Source organism: Hemitrygon akajei, chromosome 8, assembly GCF_048418815.1.
Source record: "Hemitrygon akajei chromosome 8, sHemAka1.3, whole genome shotgun sequence".
Lineage (NCBI taxonomy): Eukaryota > Metazoa > Chordata > Chondrichthyes > Myliobatiformes > Dasyatidae > Hemitrygon > Hemitrygon akajei.
Window position 1 is genome coordinate 113,395,146 of NC_133131.1, and position 19,319 is coordinate 113,414,464.

General features: G+C 42.3%; 1 protein-coding gene across 1 annotated transcript in view; it reads right to left on the reverse strand.

Annotated features, from left to right (window-relative positions):
* stk17a (serine/threonine kinase 17a) overlaps nucleotides 1-19,319 on the reverse strand; it is a 107,384-nt gene that overhangs the window by 17,514 nt on the left and 70,551 nt on the right. The window contains exon 3 of the mRNA XM_073054405.1: nucleotides 10,290-10,434. Within this exon, the coding sequence (XP_072910506.1) occupies nucleotides 10,290-10,434 (145 nt within the window). The remainder of the gene's footprint in view (nucleotides 1-10,289; nucleotides 10,435-19,319) is intronic.

Sequence of the window (19,319 nt, forward strand, 5' to 3'; positions counted from 1 at the left end):
TATTCGTGTATGAACTTTGCAAGGTTGAATCAAAATTAGAATCAACTTATTATCATTGACATGCTGTGAAATTTATTGTTTTGCAGCAGCAATATAGTGAAAAACAAAAATTACTGTCAGTTACAAAAATAAATAGTATAAAAGAGGAATATTGAGGTATTGTTCACAGACTATTCAGAAATCTGATGGCAGAAGGGAAGAAGCTGTTCTTAAATATTGAGTAAGGATCTTCAGGCTCCTGTGCCCCTTTCCCAATGGTAATAAGAAGAGGACTTGTCTTAGATGGTGCAGGGTCCTTATACTGCCTTGAGGCAAGGCTTCTTGAAGATGCTCGCTATGATGGGGAGCATTGACCTGTGATGGAGCTGACTCAGTCTAGAACCCTCTGCAGCCTTCGGATCCTGCACTGTGGAGTCTCCATATCAAGAAGTGTTGCTCTGCCATGTACATCTGAAATTTGCAGGACATAACACAAACTCCTAATGAAGTAGAGATGCTGGCACTACTAAGCACTAGATCCTCCTTGTGTTTGTAATGAAGCTTTGGAACCAGGACAGATCCTCCAAGATGTTGACAACCAGGAACTTGAAGCTGCTCACCCTTTCCACCCCTAACTGTGGACTGGTGTGTACTTTCCCAACTTTCCCTTCCCCACAATCAATTCCTTCGAAGATCAGCAGGTTGAGTGTAAGGTTGTTGTTGCAACACCAATCTATCTCAATCCTGTGCACCTTCCTGTCACCATCAAGGAACATCTGGAAAAGTCTGTAGTTAAATACTGGGTAGCCCAGCTGGTTTTATCTTGTGTTTTAACATGGTAGCTGTGTTATAACCCAGTGGTTCCCGATTTATTTATTTATTTTTTTAAAAAGATTACCACACCCTTGTTCCCAGATCATATCCCCAGCACCCCTCTCTCCCTTTCCAGCCATTGTGTAAAAATTACTTTAGTTACAATGGAAAGTGAAAGAAAATAGGCACTGCAAATTGCAAGCAGTGATAAGCAATTCCAAAAATTATTCAAATCTATTTAAAGCTACAATAAATTTAGTTACAGTAAACACAAAACAATTTTAGAGCATAAATTAGTCCAACTATTCACTCATCTCATTGAAAGATGAAAAAAAATTAGCTAAAGGGCTCGGTATAGTGAATCAGCTTCTGAACATTAGGATGAATGTTACTCTGAAGGAGTCTAAGATCCCTATATTCAGTAATTTGCGTTGCTTTGAAAGAAATTGGGCAACTGCACTGAAATTGCACTCCACTAAATAGGATGCTGGAAAGGGAATAAATAACATCTTGGTCTCTTCCCCACAGTGCCAGAGAGTGTTCAGAAATTTCATTCTGCAGCCAATAGTTTTCATATGATTTTTTGAATCTCTACTTCAGCTCAAAGTCACTTTGGAGTGAGATCAGTCTTTCCTCCATCCTTCCTGTTAGGTTCCTCATTAACTGTGTTCAGGAATGGATATATTACTAAATCTGGAATTTGGATCAAAAAGATCTTCAAATCTCTTTCATGTGTTCGTGCAGCTCACCCAGGTGTCACAGTCTACTTGAAGATCATCATCCGGTATTCTTTTCTCTTCCAACTCAGAAATATGAAAAGGTCATGGGAGCCAACGCTGCACTTAATTAGGGTTAAATTGGACAAAAAAAAGAGGATTCATTTGACTTTGATAAGATTTGCATCACTTCCTTGTAATTAAAGACTGATTTCATTAAGTGTGATGAATAACTCTGACAAATATGCACTGTCATGCCTAATATTCTTGAGCTGATTACTGAATGAAGCACTGAAGTCTTCCAAGAAATTTAGTTTCAAAAAGTGCAGTCAAGCATCTCAAGCAGTTTCCTGTTCACAGGTAAGTGACTATGTGCAACAGTACGTGTTCAAACTGTTCATCATTCTCGATACAAATTTCTCAAAATAGTCATGAATTGACAGCATGGGATTTGATTTTATTTACCACTGTGATAACAGTAGTTAATCATTTTTGCAGTCACTTTTGTTTTTTGTGACAAGATGTTGCCTGTGAATTATAGTGAATGGTAAATATGTTAAGTACAGCTTTTTCCCAAGATAACAACAACGACATAGTGGCATCCTGGCATTGATGGTGCCCCATATGTTGCACAAGCAAGAGTGTTGGTGAGTGCAATGTCATTCACTTTGAAAAATTGCTTAATAACCCCAAAATATTGACTTTTCTTTGTACATTTCTAGACCCCTTGCAAGTAATGTCTCCTGAACCATGCTTTCATTTGTGACGAAGCAGACATAACCAAGAAGCATAGATCTGTTAGCTGACTCATTCAACTGCAGAGCAAATTCTGTCGTCCTATATAGCACATGTATCTTTCACGTTCTCAGATATTTCATCTAATCGTTTTTGAACAGAGTTGTCATTGAGCAGAATCACTAATTATTTGCTCTGGTGACTTATGCAAAACAATACTCTCAACTTCCCTTACTGCTGGAAGAATCAGTTCTTCTCCAATTGCATCGGGCTTTCCAGAATTAGCAATGAAATGCTATATGAAACACGCAAACCATCAATGTTTTGTTATGAAGTGCTGACAAATGTGTTTTGAAGTACTTTCCATTTCTGAAAGTGACTAAAAATAAGCTGAGTTCACATTTGTTTTATTAGAGTGTATTTTCTTCAAATGTTCAAGGAGCCTGGACAGTTTCATTGCCTCATTACTAAAAGCTTTTTCACACAGACACATTGACTATTTGCTTGGTGCTGGTATAAATCCATAATTCAGATACTCCACACTATAATGTCCACACTTTCATTTGCTCTGCTTCTGCCATTTGTGTTATGGATTAACAATCACAGTCAATCACTTGTGGTACAAGTCCAACCTCCAATGCTGTGATCAATAAAGGGGAAGTTCTAACATCATATCTCAGGCAAAATGTGACTCTCTGCCTGAAGGTACATAAAGTGGGACAGCAGTATGTCAGTTGGGCTGAGAGCTAGAGAAATGTGGTCAAGACCATTCAAAAAGGGCAGATTCTGAACTTCACCCCATTGAGTGCCACACCCTAATTCACATGAATTGTGTGATTAGAGTATGGGAAACATACTAGCTAACACTGTACTACAGTAGTGGATGGCAAAATGCACCAGCCGGGCACTGAAATAACCATTTCTTCTGTCCTGATTTCTCATGATATGCCAGATACAGAAACGTCACATTACTTTTCAACAACTATAAGGCACTTTGAACAAAGTTTAAGAGAACTGTGGGTTAGCAAGAGATGAGGTGATTACGTGATCATTGTAATCAATGAGGGACTGATCAAATGCTTATAAATACTGTAATTCATTTCTTAAATTAAGCCTGTAATTCCTCATCTACCCCCATCTTGCTACTGAGCAGTCTCTCACTGGCCTCTCAGAAATCTCCAACACCCCCAGGAGTGCAATATCATCCATCTTGGGAATCACTTCACTTACAATATAACAGAATGGCGAACTGAAAAGCTTTTAGTTTGGGTCTGGCGTCAAAACGATTATGAGCATTCATTAGTATTCCAGATGAGCATACAACAAACAATACATTATATGTTCATCATTAATGAAAAAATCTAGATCAGTAATTGCAACTATATTCTACAGCCACCATGGTGGAATTTGAACTCAAATCTCTGGAATGTTTGTGCAGACCTCTGGGTTACCGATCTTGTAACTTAACAATACACAAAATGCTGGAGGAACTCAGCAAGCCAGGCAGCATCTATGGAAAAGAGTAAATAGTCAACATTTTGGGCCAAGACCCTTCACCAGGACTGGGGAAAAATCTTCTCATCTTTTTCTTCTCCCAGTCTTGATGAAGAGCCTCAGCCTGAAAACTTAATGTCAATAATGCAAGGAAAGAAGGGGAAGGAGAAAGTATTATAACAATAACATGCACCTTACCATAATACAAAGTTCCTTTGTACCTCACATGAATGCTGCATACCTATTATTTCATTGTATGACTTAGTAATTTAAAGCACTGAAGGCACAGCTGACTATAGTTGAGTGTTAAAAGTTTCAGGATGCTCTAGTAGACGGTAAGTAGAGTATCAAAAATCTCCAAATTGACAGAGATTTGGAATAACAAAACAATGACAAAACTTTGAAATCAATATATTGTTTAAATGGGGTCATTTCTGAAGGAGCTAAAGTTACAAATACCAGAGAGAACTTCATTCTTCTTCAGTGAACCCTGGAATAAATTTAATGTCATAATGTTTAATATAAAAAGGAAGCATTTCTGCTGTCACAACACTAACTTAGTATTGGCTAATGCATCAGCCTGTAATCTGTGCTCACACGTCCACAGTCCTACTTGAATTACAATCTTCTGGCTGCAAGACACAACTGCAACCTCTGAGTCATGGTTAGAACGAAGGTCTTGCACAAAATGTAAAATAACCTTACAAGGGTGGAGCTCTCCAAAGGAAAGCCATATATTCATTGTGAGATTGTGGTTACTTATCTCTGAACTAGCATGTTACTGCCCTAAAATAAAATCTGAACTTTAGCAAGATTTAATTCCTTTAGAAGAACAGCAACAACACAACAGTCTGGGCTAGTTGAGATGATTTTAAAAGTTCAAGTGAGTAGAGTTGTAAAAGTTTGATATCAACACTTAGATGATGTGATCCAACGTTGAGGGTGACCTCAAACCCAACACTGTGCTCAATGCCTATTTGGCAGCAAATTTCAAAATGCCGGGAGAGATATTACTGACACCATCTCCACAAAACGCTCCTTATCCTTAGGAAAAGGAAGCAAATAAACACCTGTGGGTCAGCACAGAGACCTTATTTATGTTGAACCAGCTCTACATTATCCAAGTGTCTAACACCAAGACAGACGGTTTATTCAGAACTATTTGCTCAAACCTTGAATGAAATGCAACATCTTCAAGACCACCTAGGAATCTTTGTCCTGTGACCAGTCAAAAAGGAATAGGGTAGCCAGGAAGGCGGCACTGAATTTTTTTTAAAGAATAATATAGCACAGGATTGGGCCCTTCAACCACAATGTCTGTGCCAACAATGATGCCAAACCAAACTAATCCCATCTGCCTGCCCACGGTCTTCTACCTTTGTTACTTGTTTGTTCATGTGTCTCTTTAAATGCCTCTTTAATGTCACTGCATCTACTTACAACACTTCATGTGGCAGTACATTCCAGGTTATCGACAACTCTGTAAAAATAAAATCTTGCCTAATAGATTTTCTGTAAGCTTTCACCTCTTCACCTTAATTCTGTGCCCTCTAGTATTTGACATTTCCAGCCTAGGAAATAGACACTGACATTCTACCTTACACAGGCTTTTCAAAATTTTATATCTGCCAGCTTTACCCCTCAACCTCAGACACTCCAGAAAAACAAGTGCGGACTTGTTTAACCTCCCCTTTAAATTAATGGACTCTAATCCAGGCAACGTCCAGGAGAGCCTTTCTGCACCCTCTCCAAAGCACCCTCATCCTTCCCGTAATGCTGCAACCAGAAGTGCAAACAGTTCTCTAAATATGGTACAACAAAAGTTATATGCAGCTGTGACACGACTTCCCAACTTTTATACTCATCGCCTTGAATGATGAGAGCACAATACAGCATGGTAGCAGAGCGGTAAGTGTCACATGTTAAGAGTGCCAATGATCAGGGTTCAATTCCTGTCACTGTTTGTAAGGAGTCTGTACGTTCTCCTCATGACCGTGCAAGGTTTCCTCCAAGTGATCCTGTTCCCCCTTCAAAATTCCAAAAAGACAGAGATTAGGGTTAGTAAGTTGCAGCCAAAAGCATGGCAACATTCGCAGGCTGTCCACAGCACAGCGGACTGTGCTGGTTGTTGATGCAAATGATACACTTCATTGCATGTTTCTATTTATATGTGACAACTAAGCTAATCTTTTAAGTTTGCCTGACACCTTTACCACCCTATCTACTTGTGGCCCACTTTCAAGAAAATATGGACTTGTACCCCCAGATCCATCTGTACAGCAGTGCTCCAAAGGATCCTGCTATTTACTGTAAACACACTGGATTTCTCCTGCAGTACAACCAAACAGTGAATCTTAGATAGATTCTAAGATTGAAATTTCAATATTGAACTATCTTGTTGTCATGGACGAGTTAAATCAGATAGACAAGTGGTGTCAGAACAATAAATTAGCAAGCCCAGGGAATTGATTGTGGACTTTGGGAAGCAGAAGTTGGGAGAACATACACCAGTGAGAGGTAAGCAATGGACAGGATGAGCAACTTTAAATTCCTGGGCATCAATATCTCAGCAGATCTATCCTGGGCTCAACACACTGATACAGATCATGAAGGATACCAGTCATATTTCTTGGTTTGGAGTTTGAAGAGATTTGGTTTGCACCAAAGGCTTGGCTTGCAAATTTCTAAAGATGTAAACCAAATCTCTTCAAACTCCAAACAAAGGCTTGCAAATTTCTACAGATGCACAGTGGAGAACATTTGCCTGGTTGCTTCACAGCCTGATCTGGAGCTTCCAATAAACAGGAGTGCAAGAGGCTGAAGATAATTGCAGGCTTACAGAGCTCCATCACAGGCACAACTGTCCCAAATGAGGACATCTTCAAGAGGCACTGGCTCAAGAAGGCAGCATTCATCACCAAGTACCCTCTCAAACTGGGACATGCTCTCTGCTCTTTACTACCATCAGATAGATGGGACTGGAGCCTGAAGACTCACACTTAATGTTTCAGGAACAGTTGCTTTTCCTCTGTCAACAGATTTCTGAATGGCTCATGAACTCTATCTTTTTATTCCTTTGTACTATTTTGTAATTTATTTCAATTTTATCTTGGTACTGTACTACTGCCACAAAGCAGTATACATAACGTACATTTCATCGTACTAGTCAGTGATAATAAACCTGATTTTGAGGTAGCATTGGCTTGGTTTCCCACAACAGAGAGTTACTATGTTTCAGGATTGAGACCATTTTTGGCACACAAATTGTTTAGCTCAGTTCTGGCAGGACTATTCAAGTGCGATTCAAGTGCTGCCAAACTGCCCTTCCTGCTAAGACCAACCATTTCCAAATTCACTGTGTGCAAAGAGAACCAATCACTTCTTCAGCACAACTAATCCTTGTAAACAACACTTAATAAACAAAATACAAAATAATTTTTGTGAGCTTTTATAACAGCACATTCCTTAAAGACTAAATTGGCTAACTAGTCCCGCAAGTTCACATCACCATTCAATACAATGAAGACTAATCTAACCAGAACCACCACCTCTGAACATACCCTTAAGATCCCTCAACCTCAAGTACATTCAATGACTCCTCTACAGCTTTGACTCAAAGAAACTCCTCATTTCTGTCCGAAATGGCCACCTTTTTTGAAAATGTACTCCTTAGTTCCAGGGCCAATTCCAGAATTCACATGTCAATGACCTGTTCACCATTGCCCAGTTGAAGCATCAAAAATTGACATCAAGGTTGGGTGGAGCATCAAGCCAACCAGGTAAGATCTAAATCAATACACAACAAAAATGAAAACAAGTAACTGGAATCATATTCAATTTTAACTGCCATTCAAACATACACGAACACGCATGAATACAGCGTTATTCTGGCGCCAAGGTGCAAAACAGCCACACAATTAAAAAAAAGTCTGGACTTGAGCCATCAATGCCATAGAAATTTGCAGTTGACCACAAGAGAGCCTGTCTTTCGCCAAGTGAAGACTGGGGTCAGCACAGACTCCAGCCTGGACATCTCACCACACTACCCCTGTTGGAGCACACCAGCTCTGACACCTCTCCCCCGGCGGCTGTAAACAAGTGACACCACGGCTTGAGGCCCCGAGTCCATTGAATGCCACAAAAATCTGCAATTGACCACAACACAGCTCATCTTCTGCCGAGCGAACACTTGGGTGGGGGTGGGGGGGGGGGGGGGAGAGAAAAACACACCGATACCCCAGTGGCCTGCATTGGCTTCAATCCCTCTCTCCAGGTAGCTGTAAAACCGCTGCTTGAGGCCTAGTTAGTCCTTGCTATGACCGAGGCCATGCAGCTCCCTGCTGTTCACCCCTGCTCTTAGCCAATGTATCAGTGAATTAAACTTGCAGCATTCCACAGTAAGAATGGCCAAAAGGGTGCTGCGATCACAAGAAAAGTGACCGTGACAGTCATCTGCTATTAGACTGTATGCCTCCTTCAACTTAGGCAGCAGCACAATGCGCAGCTCCTTCATTTTCTCCGCCAACGAGCAATTCGCTGATGGGTTAAACCTGCAGTACTTCTTAATGTATAGCAGAATATATACTACTTGATAGCAGTTCTTAACCTAGTAGAATATTGCAATCATACCACATGTCTAAATAGGACAGAAGCAACACTATCACATCACTTATTTCCTCAGCAGTTTCATAACCCCAACCTTCTTTGTTCATCATCAACCTTCCTTCTATCCTATGTTTAAACATGGAGGTTTTCATGATGAGTGCACCATGCTCAATTCCATTTGTAAATCCTGCACAAATAAAACAGTCCCTGCCTGCACGGAGCACGTCTGAGGTAACATTCAGGCAAATGCTGATAAGTGACGAGTAACATTCAAGTGCTGAACTACTAGTCAATGACAAAGAGTCTAAATAAGCTATTGACACTGAATGGCATTACATCACCAAGTTCAACAGCATTAAAATCCTCGGGGCACTTCTGACCAGTATCTGCTAACGAGACAATAGTTTCTTGCTTGCTGCCTCTCTATCTTGAATAGCATTTCAACTGCAGTTTTTTAAAAAAAATATCTTGGACTTCTGCAGAATCCAGGAAATGTTGGTAAATGATGGAATGTGTGGAACATCCTGAGATGTGAGGTGGTTGAAGCAGGCACATTAGGGGCAGTTAAGAAACTCATAGATGGGCACATGGGAAAAAAAGGAGGGCCATGTAGGAGGGAAGGCTTAGATATATCTTAATAGGTTAAAAGGTTGACATAAAGTCATGGGCTGAAGACCCTGTACAGTGCTGTAATGTTCTGTGTTCTACAACCAACATATCTATTATTCCAGATTCATCTCTGGAACATATCCACATTCCAGATTTAGATACCATTAGTTTACCTACTATTTTTCCCTCCAGTGACAGATTCTTAAGTTTTATCCTTCCCCATAGCTTCTACAGCTTTAAAGAATCTGAACATTAAGGGCATTTTCTTTTTATCTAGGTACATGCACAAGCATTTGAACTTTTCACTTTTGGAGAGGCAGATTAAAACACATTGAACACATGGATACACATTCTTAACGATAAATATCCTTGATCAATATGGGGGAAGGAATGCCCCTGCTGTCCCTCCACTGCCCTTCACCTTTCAATATCCTTTACTGTTCACTACTGATTTGGATAGGAGCAATACTCTTCTTACGAAGCTTATATTTTGTCACATCCAGCTTTGTTTTACAATTTTCCTAAATGTAAACATGAAGTCATAACCTTTGTAACAAATCTTAATGTAATCCATAGTACATTTTAACCAAATTCTCAAAAATTCAGTTAAATTTGTAACAATTATTGTAGAACCCCAAAATTATTTTTTGTGGCATTTAAATCTTTCCCCCATCATTAAATCTTCACATTCTCCAAATTTCTAAATGTGTTCTGGAAGATTATGCTCAGCACTGATAAATCCCCCCAATTGAGGAAATTATGCAATTAGTCTAGACTATATTTATTAGCTTTAACATACAAAGAATTAAAGAATTAACTATTTAAACTTTACAAGGGCAAAGGTTCAAAGGTAAAAGCTGTATCTGGATCATATTTACTTCACAGTAATTGGTACAAATAGTTTATTGACTACAAGTAGTTAATCTAGAGTTAAACTGTACATATGTTTACAGACACACACACACACACACACTCTTAACCAAGGCCCACTGACTTGACATGAAAAGACAATGTACAGAACAACTACTAGAGAAAATCTACAGATGCAGGTAATTCAAACAACACACAAAATGCTGGAGGAACTTAGAAAGCCAGACATTGTCTATGGAAATGAGTAAGCAGTCAATGTTTTGGGCCAAAACCCTTCATGAAGGGGCTCTGCCCGAAAAGTCAACTGTTTACTTTTTTCCATAGATACTGCCCGACCTGCTGAGTTCCTCCAGCATTGTGCGTGCATGTTGCACTGATCAACTGAAGGGTCACGTGAAAGCTTGTGGTATATAATATCCCTTCAATTTTCACAGTTGTTGTGTTTTAGAAATAGATGACGACACTTACTTTTAAATCAAGATGAACGATGTTATTTCTGTGCAAAAAAGCAACACCCTCCAAAATCTGTCTCATCAGTCGTTTGACGTCTTTTTCTTTGAAGGCTTCTTCCCGCTCAGCTACACATTGGTTGAAAATCTCACCACCAGCAGCACTGTGGATGAAAGGTGAAAGTTAATTTAACATACAGTAGTGGAGACAGTAAATGGCTATACTTTCTTCGCTAAGTCCAAAAATAAAATCCAAAGGCCTTGAGTATTTTTGCACAAGCTTTTTCCATTTATAAAATGACATACATGAAATACTCTCTCGATTTTGTTCAACTTGATGACTGGCTTTACTCCTGTCCAAGAACACTGAAGAATGATGGCTTTCCATGTGCCAGTTATAAAATTTGCATACAACAAGAGGCCGTTCCAGAAACATAATGCTGCAGTACTTCCTTAAAGAAACAACAACTTACACATTGGGAAAAAAGTTATTGGTTGGAAAATACACCCCAAAATTCTGGGCACCTTGTAGCTGCAGAACCCTGCAGTGAATTCTCCAACTTTAGATGACTTCCACTTTGTTTATACCAAAGCTGGCTTTTTTTTGCTGTCTAACTAACCCACTTTCACCTTTTTTATTTTTTATTCCCTGGCCCGTTAGACCACTAGGCCAGACAATACATCATTACACCACCTTTACAACACTAGCACCACATTAGAAACAAAGCAGCTCTAATTACAGGTAGTCCCGAGTTACAAACGTCTGACTTACGGACAACTCGTACTTATGAACCAAGGAAGGAGAATGCTGTCAGATCGCGACGCCATTCACCATTTTAAGTCGGATCATGACGCTGTCAGCCATTTTAAGTTGTTGCCATTGACGCTGTGTTGAGTGTTTAACTTTGTTTTTGGCTTAAATTTTTCTTAGTAAGATTCACCCTGACCCTGCCTCCACCCCTCGTTCCGATCGGCTGGTGGCGCAGTGAGATCAGCGCCGGGCTCGAGAATGGAGGTTCGATCCAGTGACAGACCGCTCCCGTTCCAGGTTGATATCAATCCAATGACTCCCATACCATCCTGTGCCGGGTTGATATCGATCCAGTGACTCCTGTACCATCCTGTGCCGGGTTGATATCAATCCAGTGACTCCCGTACCATCTGTACCGGGTTGATGTCGAGCTCACAACTCAACCTCGTAAAAAAAAACACTGCCACCTCCAGTTTAAATTCCCACGTGGAATATTGTGGAGGATCCAATACCCAAACCCAGCACAGCCCCCACTTGTCCCATTTAGCCTGTCTCAGTGTGGTGGTCCTTAGGACCCAGCGGACCTCGGGAGCCGGAGGAGCTCAGGACCCGCCACCCGCAGTGTTTCTGTTCCATTGACGGGAAGTGATCTGAGAGCTCAAATCTCTTGGGGTTTGAGCATGGTGCTCCTTTCCTTTATTTCACTCTAATTTGTACAAAACAATAATACACTAATCTTACTTAAAATGTTGAAAAGAATGTTTCATCTTTAACTTTATGACTTTTGGAGGTCAGTTCATCTTCTACTGACTTAGCTATTCACAGTATCAGAAATTTTGACCAGGGGTGCCCAAACTTTTGCATGCCACCGTATATCTATCCACTACAAAAAGTTGAAATCCCTCTGTTCAATCACTTTATGGTGTAATGCATATATGTCAAACTCAAGGCCCGCGGGCCAAATCCGGCCCGCGGTGGAATTATCTTTGGCCCACGAGATAATATCTAATTACTATTAAAGCTGGCCCCAGTAATCGAAGTGCCTATGGCGTATGATATAGCTAATGCTGAGTTTATTCAGGTACCAGGTTTTCAGGGTTTTTAGTGTTTATTCGGCAGTCTTGCTCAGCAGTCTTCTTCATAAGAAACGGAATTTGTAAAGTGAAACATTTTGTAGTTATAGCAGAGACTGAGACACATGAGAGCAGGCTGAAAAAACAGAGGCAACGAAAGCTGCGTTCGCACGCGTCCGACTGATCCGGCCCACATGAAGCTGCATTTTGCTCAATCCGGCCCGTGACCTAAAATGAGTTTGACACCCCTGGTAATGTGAGTATTATTAACAGTAAGTTAATACTAATCGGGAAGCTGTTGGTAAAAAGAGGCTGGTTCCGGGTTGGCAGGGTTTTACTTCCATTCTTTTTACTCCCGGTATGCATGGTATATAGTTCCTCGGCCATGACGTACGAGTTACCTGAAAGCCTCTGTGTTGTAAATATCATTTGCCGTCCCAGATAAAGATGCTCTTTTGGGCATGAAATTGTCGAGTGGTCCTTTTTAAAAGTGGAAGTTACCACTTATTTTTGGCGACGAGGTGAACTGGTTTTGTGGGCGGGTCGGCCCATTTCGAACAGGAGCTGTGAGAGGACGAGGAGCCTCGTGTTCAGACGGCTGCATTCGGGACTATCGGTGAAGGGAAATGGGGACTGGCTGGAGTATGTGGAAAGGCTGGGACACTTTTTCCTGTGTTATGGAATTACTGAGGAGGCTAAGAAGCACTCTATTCTCCTGAGTGAGTGTGGGGCAAAGACGTACAAGCTGATAAGAAACTTAGCCGCACTGCAGAAACCAGGGGGGACATTCCCTAGGACGAACTGGTCAAGCTCGTGGGGAACCACTACAATCCAAATCCTTCTGTGATAGCCCAACGGTGTAAATTTCATAGCCATTTTAGGAAGCCAGGTCAGTCTGTGGCCAATTCTGTGGCCAAGCTTAGTCAGCTGTCGGAGCATTGTGATTTCGGAGCAGGGTTGGTTGACATGCTCCGTGATAGATGAGTATGTGGCATTAATAATTACACCATGCGATGCCGCTTGCTGGGAGAAACCCCTCCGTTGACTTTTAAGAAAGCCCTAGAGATTGCCCAAGGCATGGAGATGGCTGCTAATAATGCCAAGGATATCCAGAAAGGACATGGGGGGGGGGGGGGGGTCGCAGTCGGCGGCAGTGCACCAAGTCCGGAGGGAGTCTGGTAAACAGGCAAAGAGGGTGGAATGTTTTCAGTGTGGAGGAACGCACTATGCAAATGACTGCAAATTCAAAGATACTGTCTGCCATGCTTGTAGCAAAAAGGGACATTTAGTTAAAAAGTGCAGGAGTTCAAAGGGTAAGTTTAAGCCTGGGCAGGGGAAAGCTCAACAGACTCAGGCAGCCACACACCATCTAGAAGTATACGACGAAGAGGCAGCGTGTGCCTACAACATATTTGGGGTGGAAACGGATGAGGAACCAACCAACTGAACCATATTATGCCACAGTCACTGTCAGGGGAAAGGACTTTAAGTTCGAGATTGATTCAGGGGCTACTGCATCAGTCATTAGTGAGGAGACGTACCGTACAGGAGGACATAGGGGTCCAACTTGCCTCCCATCAGACCATCTAAGCTCAAACTCGGGACCTATACGGGGCAGCCCATACCTCATTTAGGGGTGTTATATTGGACATTTCAGAAGGCTGAAGCCAGGCTGGTGATAGCTAAGGGGAGTGGGACAGTCTCTTGGGCTGTGATTGGCTTTGCAAAATCCAGCTCAACTGGCATGAAATTAAGCATGCACTCACGACGGAAGACATTCTGCAGCAGTATAGTGACATTTTCAGGGATGAGCTGGGCACACTGAAGGGTGTGACAGTGAAACTCTATGTCGACCCTGAGGCCACACCATGTTTTTTTAAGCCCAGGTCGGTGCCCTATGCCATGAAAGGCAAAGTCGAGGAGGAGCTGGAACGTTTACAGGGGCTGGGCATCATTGAGCCATCCAGTTTTCAAGGTGGGCGGCTCCCATTGTTCCAGTTTTGAAGGCAGACAAAACGGTGAGGATTTGTGGGGTCTACAAGTTTACGGTGAATCAGATCTCTAAGCTGGAGAAGTACCCATTGCCACGGGTGGATGACCTGTTTGCGACCCTGTCAGGGGGTAAGATGTTCACAAAGCTGAACATGAGCCACGCCTACCAACAGCTGCTGCTCGACGAGGATTCAAAGGAGTACATCGCAATCAATACACACAAGGGATTATTCAAATATAATCACCTGGTGTTTGGAATGGCGTCTAGCCCCGCCATTTTCCAAAGGACAATGGACTCTTTGCTGCAGGGGATTCTGCATGTAGCAGTGTATCTTGATAATATTTTGATCATGGGGGTGTTATGGGTCCACAGTTTCGATTCCTGTGGATGACGTGATATTAGCTTCATTTACTAAGTGCGATGTATCTATGGTCTTGTTTTGCTGGAAGTTTGTAGTTTTGATTCCTGTGGGCGTCACGTGGTCATAGTTTCGCTTTGCTGGGAATCCGTAGTTTCTGTTCTGTAAGCTTCACTTGATGACGTATACTGACGGTATATTAAAAAAAAAGAAACAGACCAATTGCGAGAAATCGGGAGTCACTCGGTAAGGAGTCGTTAAGGAATCGACGGGAAGAGAGAGAGGGTGAAGATTGCAGGCTTCGAACGAACCCAAAGGATTGGGTTAGGCGGCATCACTGCATTTAGAATGTGACTGACATTTTGTATAATCCATACGTGGATTGTGGCACACACTTTTGGTTAACCCCTGCATGGTCTCGGGTGTTGTGTGGTGACCATTTCGGCGAAAGGGACATTGCCTGTCAGTTACTCTGTGAAATCTCGCTCTTCTTGGACTCTTAGGAAAAAGTACTCTGCAGCTGCAAACTACAATAACTGTTTCTTCATCTCTGCCAGATCGATTCTCCACTGTATAGTGAATCTCCAAGATCATCTCTTTGCTGCATCATGAATACACAAGTCTCTCCTCTCACTTATTTAATGAACCACCTGGACTTTCTAAACCGCCACTCTAAGACAATTGTTTTTAGGTTTGACTGTTTGGGAGCTATAGACGCATAACACCGTTAACTTCTGTTTAAGTTAGTCGTTTGTTTAATTTTCTATATTTCTGCGTAAATGTTAATAAATTTAGTTGTTTTGCAATAATTCCCTGACTCCATTCTACATCTATTGTTGCTGGTCTGTAACAGGAGCCACAGAGGTGGAGCATCTGGCCAACTTGAGGCCCTTAGACACAGGGCTGCAACTGAAATGTGGAAAATGTCTGTTCTTGGCACCAAGTGTGACCTACCTAGGACACAAGATCACACCTGAGAGGCTTTGCCCTGTGGAGGATGAAGTGAAAGCTATCAAGGAGGCCCCAAGCCCCAAGAGCATCACTGAACTCAGATCATTTTTGGGCCTGGTGAATTATTATGACAAGTTTCTTCCTGACCTCTCAAAGGTTTTGGCCCCACTGTATAAGCTACTTCTCAGTGATACTAGGTTGCAGTGGGGTGAAGAGCAGGAGGAAGCTTTCAAGGAAGTGAAAGAACTCTTCCACTCAGCGAAGCTACTTGTTCACTATGACCCAGACAAGGCGATCACCCATTCATCCGAAACTTCGTCCTATGGAGTCAGGGCAGTACTCTCACATGTAATGGAGGACCATTCAGAGAAGCCTATTGGTTTTGCTTCACATACCCTGATGGCTGCTGAGAAGGGATATTCATAGCTAGACAAAGAAGGTCTGGCCATTCTTTTTGCAGTCAAACGTTTTCATCAGTACCTCTATGGACGTGCAATCACAATTTATACAGACCATAAGCCACTGATGAGCCTTTTTAGGGAGACCAGATGCATCCCACCGCTAGCCTCAACTAAGATACAGCGTTGGGCTCTCACATTGTCAGCCTACCAGTATACTATTGTGTACAGAGCGGATGGGGATAATGCAAACGCCGATGCACTGAGTCGACTCCCTTTACCTGAGACGCCTGTTACTACATATGTGCCTCCAGAGACTGTTTTCATTGGAGAGGCGGTCAGAGACACCTGTAAAGGTGACCCAGATCAAGCAGTGGACAGAGAGGGACCCAGTCCCGTCTCAAGTCAAGACTTTCCTTTTTTAAGGTTGGCCCAGAGTTGTGGAAGGAGAGGAACTGAGACCTTATGCCAAAGGCAAGGCAGAACTGAGTCTGCAGGATGGCTCCATTTTCTGGGGGGCGAGGGTCATCGTGCCTCCCCCTGGCCGTTCACAGATCATGGAGGTAATTCATGAGACTTACCCAGGGGTGTCTCGAATGAAAAGCCTTGCAAAATCCTACGTCTGGTGGCCAAGAATGGATCAAGATATGGAGAACAAGGTAAAATTATGCACGCAATGTCAGACCAATCAGAACATGCCACCACCAGCTCCTTTGCACCCATGGGAGTGGCCATTCTACCCCTGGTCTAGGCCAAATTGGACTTTGCTGCCCCATAAAGGGGCCAGATGTTTCCTGTAATGTTAGACGCACATTCCAAATGGATCGAAGCTCACATCATGAGCAACATCACAGCCCCCTCAACCATAGACAAACTCAGGCAAGTGTTTGCATTCCACAGGTTGCCTGACACTCTGGTTACTGATAATGGCCCAACGTTCACCAGTGGCTGTTCAGCGAGTTCATGCAGCAGAATGGCATTCGTCACATTCAGACGGCCCCTTTCCACCCAGCCTCAAATGGCTTGGCTGAGCGGGCTGTTCAGACAGTGAAGGAAGGCCTGAAGCGGATGACAGGGGACTCTCTTAGCACCCGGCTTTCACATTTCCTGTTTAAGTACCGCCTCATGCCACAGACTACGACTGCACGCACTCCAGCAGAGATGCTGATGGGGCGTAGGCCCAAGTCAAGATTGGACCTGCTGCACCTGGACATGAAGGCAAAAGTGGAGAGAAAACAGGAAAAGCAGAAGGAGGGACATGATCAACACGTGTGAGAAACACAGTTAAAACTGGATGACAATGTCTACGTGAGAAACTTCAGCAGTAACAACAATCAGCAATGGCTCCCTGGGATTATCCTTAAGCAGAGTGGTCCAGTCTCCTATGTTGTTAAGCTGACTGCATGTTTTCCGCAGACATCAGGATCACACACACCTGCATCATGATTCAGGCTCAGAGGTAGACAGTCCCATGGAGTATCCAATGGTGAGACAGACTACTGGGGAAGCATGTCCACCAGTCACTTTGCTAGAGGGAGAGACGCTGGCAAAAGGATCAGGGTCCGCTAAAGAGGATGGACATTCTCACATGGACACACATGCCCCCAACAGCAGATCCACTCAAAACATCCTCACCAGTGGTGCCTGCTGGGTCACCGGGGGTATTGCATAGATCACAGCGCCCTCGCAAAAGCTCCTGACAGACTGAATCTTTGGCTGGACGGTTGTTAGATTGAATGTTGAATCTACCACGTTTTCCCAGTGTTTTTGTATTGGTAAACTAGTATAAGTTTTGGGGTACGCAAGCTAATGATACCACTGTTTTTTATTTCCCAGTTCTTCTATATTTGGGGAATGTTGGATTTAAAAAGGGGGAGAAGTGTTGTAATGTGAGTATTATTAAAAGTAAGTTAATACAAATCGTGAAGCTGCTGGTAAAAAGAGGCCGGTTCCGGGATTGACGGGGTTTTACTCCCGGTACGCATTGTATATAGTTCCAGCCTGAGTTACCTGAAAGCCTCTGTATCTAAATATTGGTTTGCCATTCCAGGTAAAGTTGTTCTTTTGGGCATGAAATTGTCGAGTGGTCCTTTTTCAAAGTAGAAGTTACCACAACTTAGACATTATTTAGCACAACCCTAATTTTTCCCAAGTTTTCTTTTTTAGTTAATAGTTCTTTATTGTCAATCAGCTGATGAGTCTGCTGTAATCTGTCTCAGAATTGCTCCCAATAATTTGAATACCGTATGGCACTCATTAGTCCAATCAATGCATCTCTACAATTTTCCTAGTGACATTCAGAGCCCTGTACTTAGCTTCAATGAGTTTCACCAATCACTGTTCAACATGATAATTTCAGTCAACTATTTAATCCTTACATTCTTGGCCCAAGCCAGTTTGTAAGATTCCAGGCTTACCACGGTCAATGCGGTCAGACACTGAATATCCATTTGTAAGTAAGGACATTCAAACTCACCACGTCTGTTAAAAACACATACACACACACCAGAATTTAAAACACTAAAACTAAATCAGATACAAAGCTTCACTTATGCAGACAAATAATTTTCTTCCATTCATTTCAACGGACCTGCTGTATTTATGCGAAGTTAACCTGGTAAAGGTTCAGAGTTGGGAAACCTTCACAATGTCTCACTGACCAGTTGGAGTTCACCTGTACGGCACAAGTGCACACCCCCAAGCATAAGGCAGCACGAAATCTTACGCAAGAACATTCAGTATGAATATTTGAATGTATGAATTCTGAACATTCATTAGTAGCCTTGTGATAAGCAATCCGCTTGGCAGATTTGGGTGGATTCCACACAGTAACAGAGTGATTAAATTCTAAGTCCATCCCTCCACCCCAGTCCCTTTCTATTCCTTTGTGAAAGTACCAACTAAATATAGCAAGTTCAAGAATATACGCGTATCCCTTCTGAAGCCCAGCTTTGAGCAAAGGAAGTTCAAAGGTGACCTGATGAAGGTGAATAAAATTAAAGGACTGGCAGGGTAGATTACATCTTCCACACCCCCCCCCCCCCCCATATAAGTAGTATCAAAAAAAATTGAGCATTGGTTTATGTTGAGAGGAAAGAGTTAAAAACAAAAAAAAAGAGGGACTTCAGAGGGTATATATCCCAGAACATACTCCCAGAGGTGGTGGTGCTAACACTCACAACAACAAAGAGTAAGAGACATCTAGACAGTTACTTGAATAGAAAGCACAGGATAAAGGCCTGATGCAGGCAGACGGGATTAACATGGATGGGCAAAAAGGTCGGCTTGAACAAGGTGAATCCAAGGGCCTGATATACAACTAAATTGCCGGTGACAATTTTAAACACACTTTAAATATTCCAGCATAAAAAATGTTTAAGTGGGTTATAATAGATCATTTTGCTCACTTTGAAATTTAACAGAATGCCGTTCTCCCTGATAAATGCAACAATGCAAGCTATCCAGTTCTAAGCAGCTGTCGGAGTCCAAATGTCTCAGGGCACTATTCAAAGAGTGAGGAAGTTC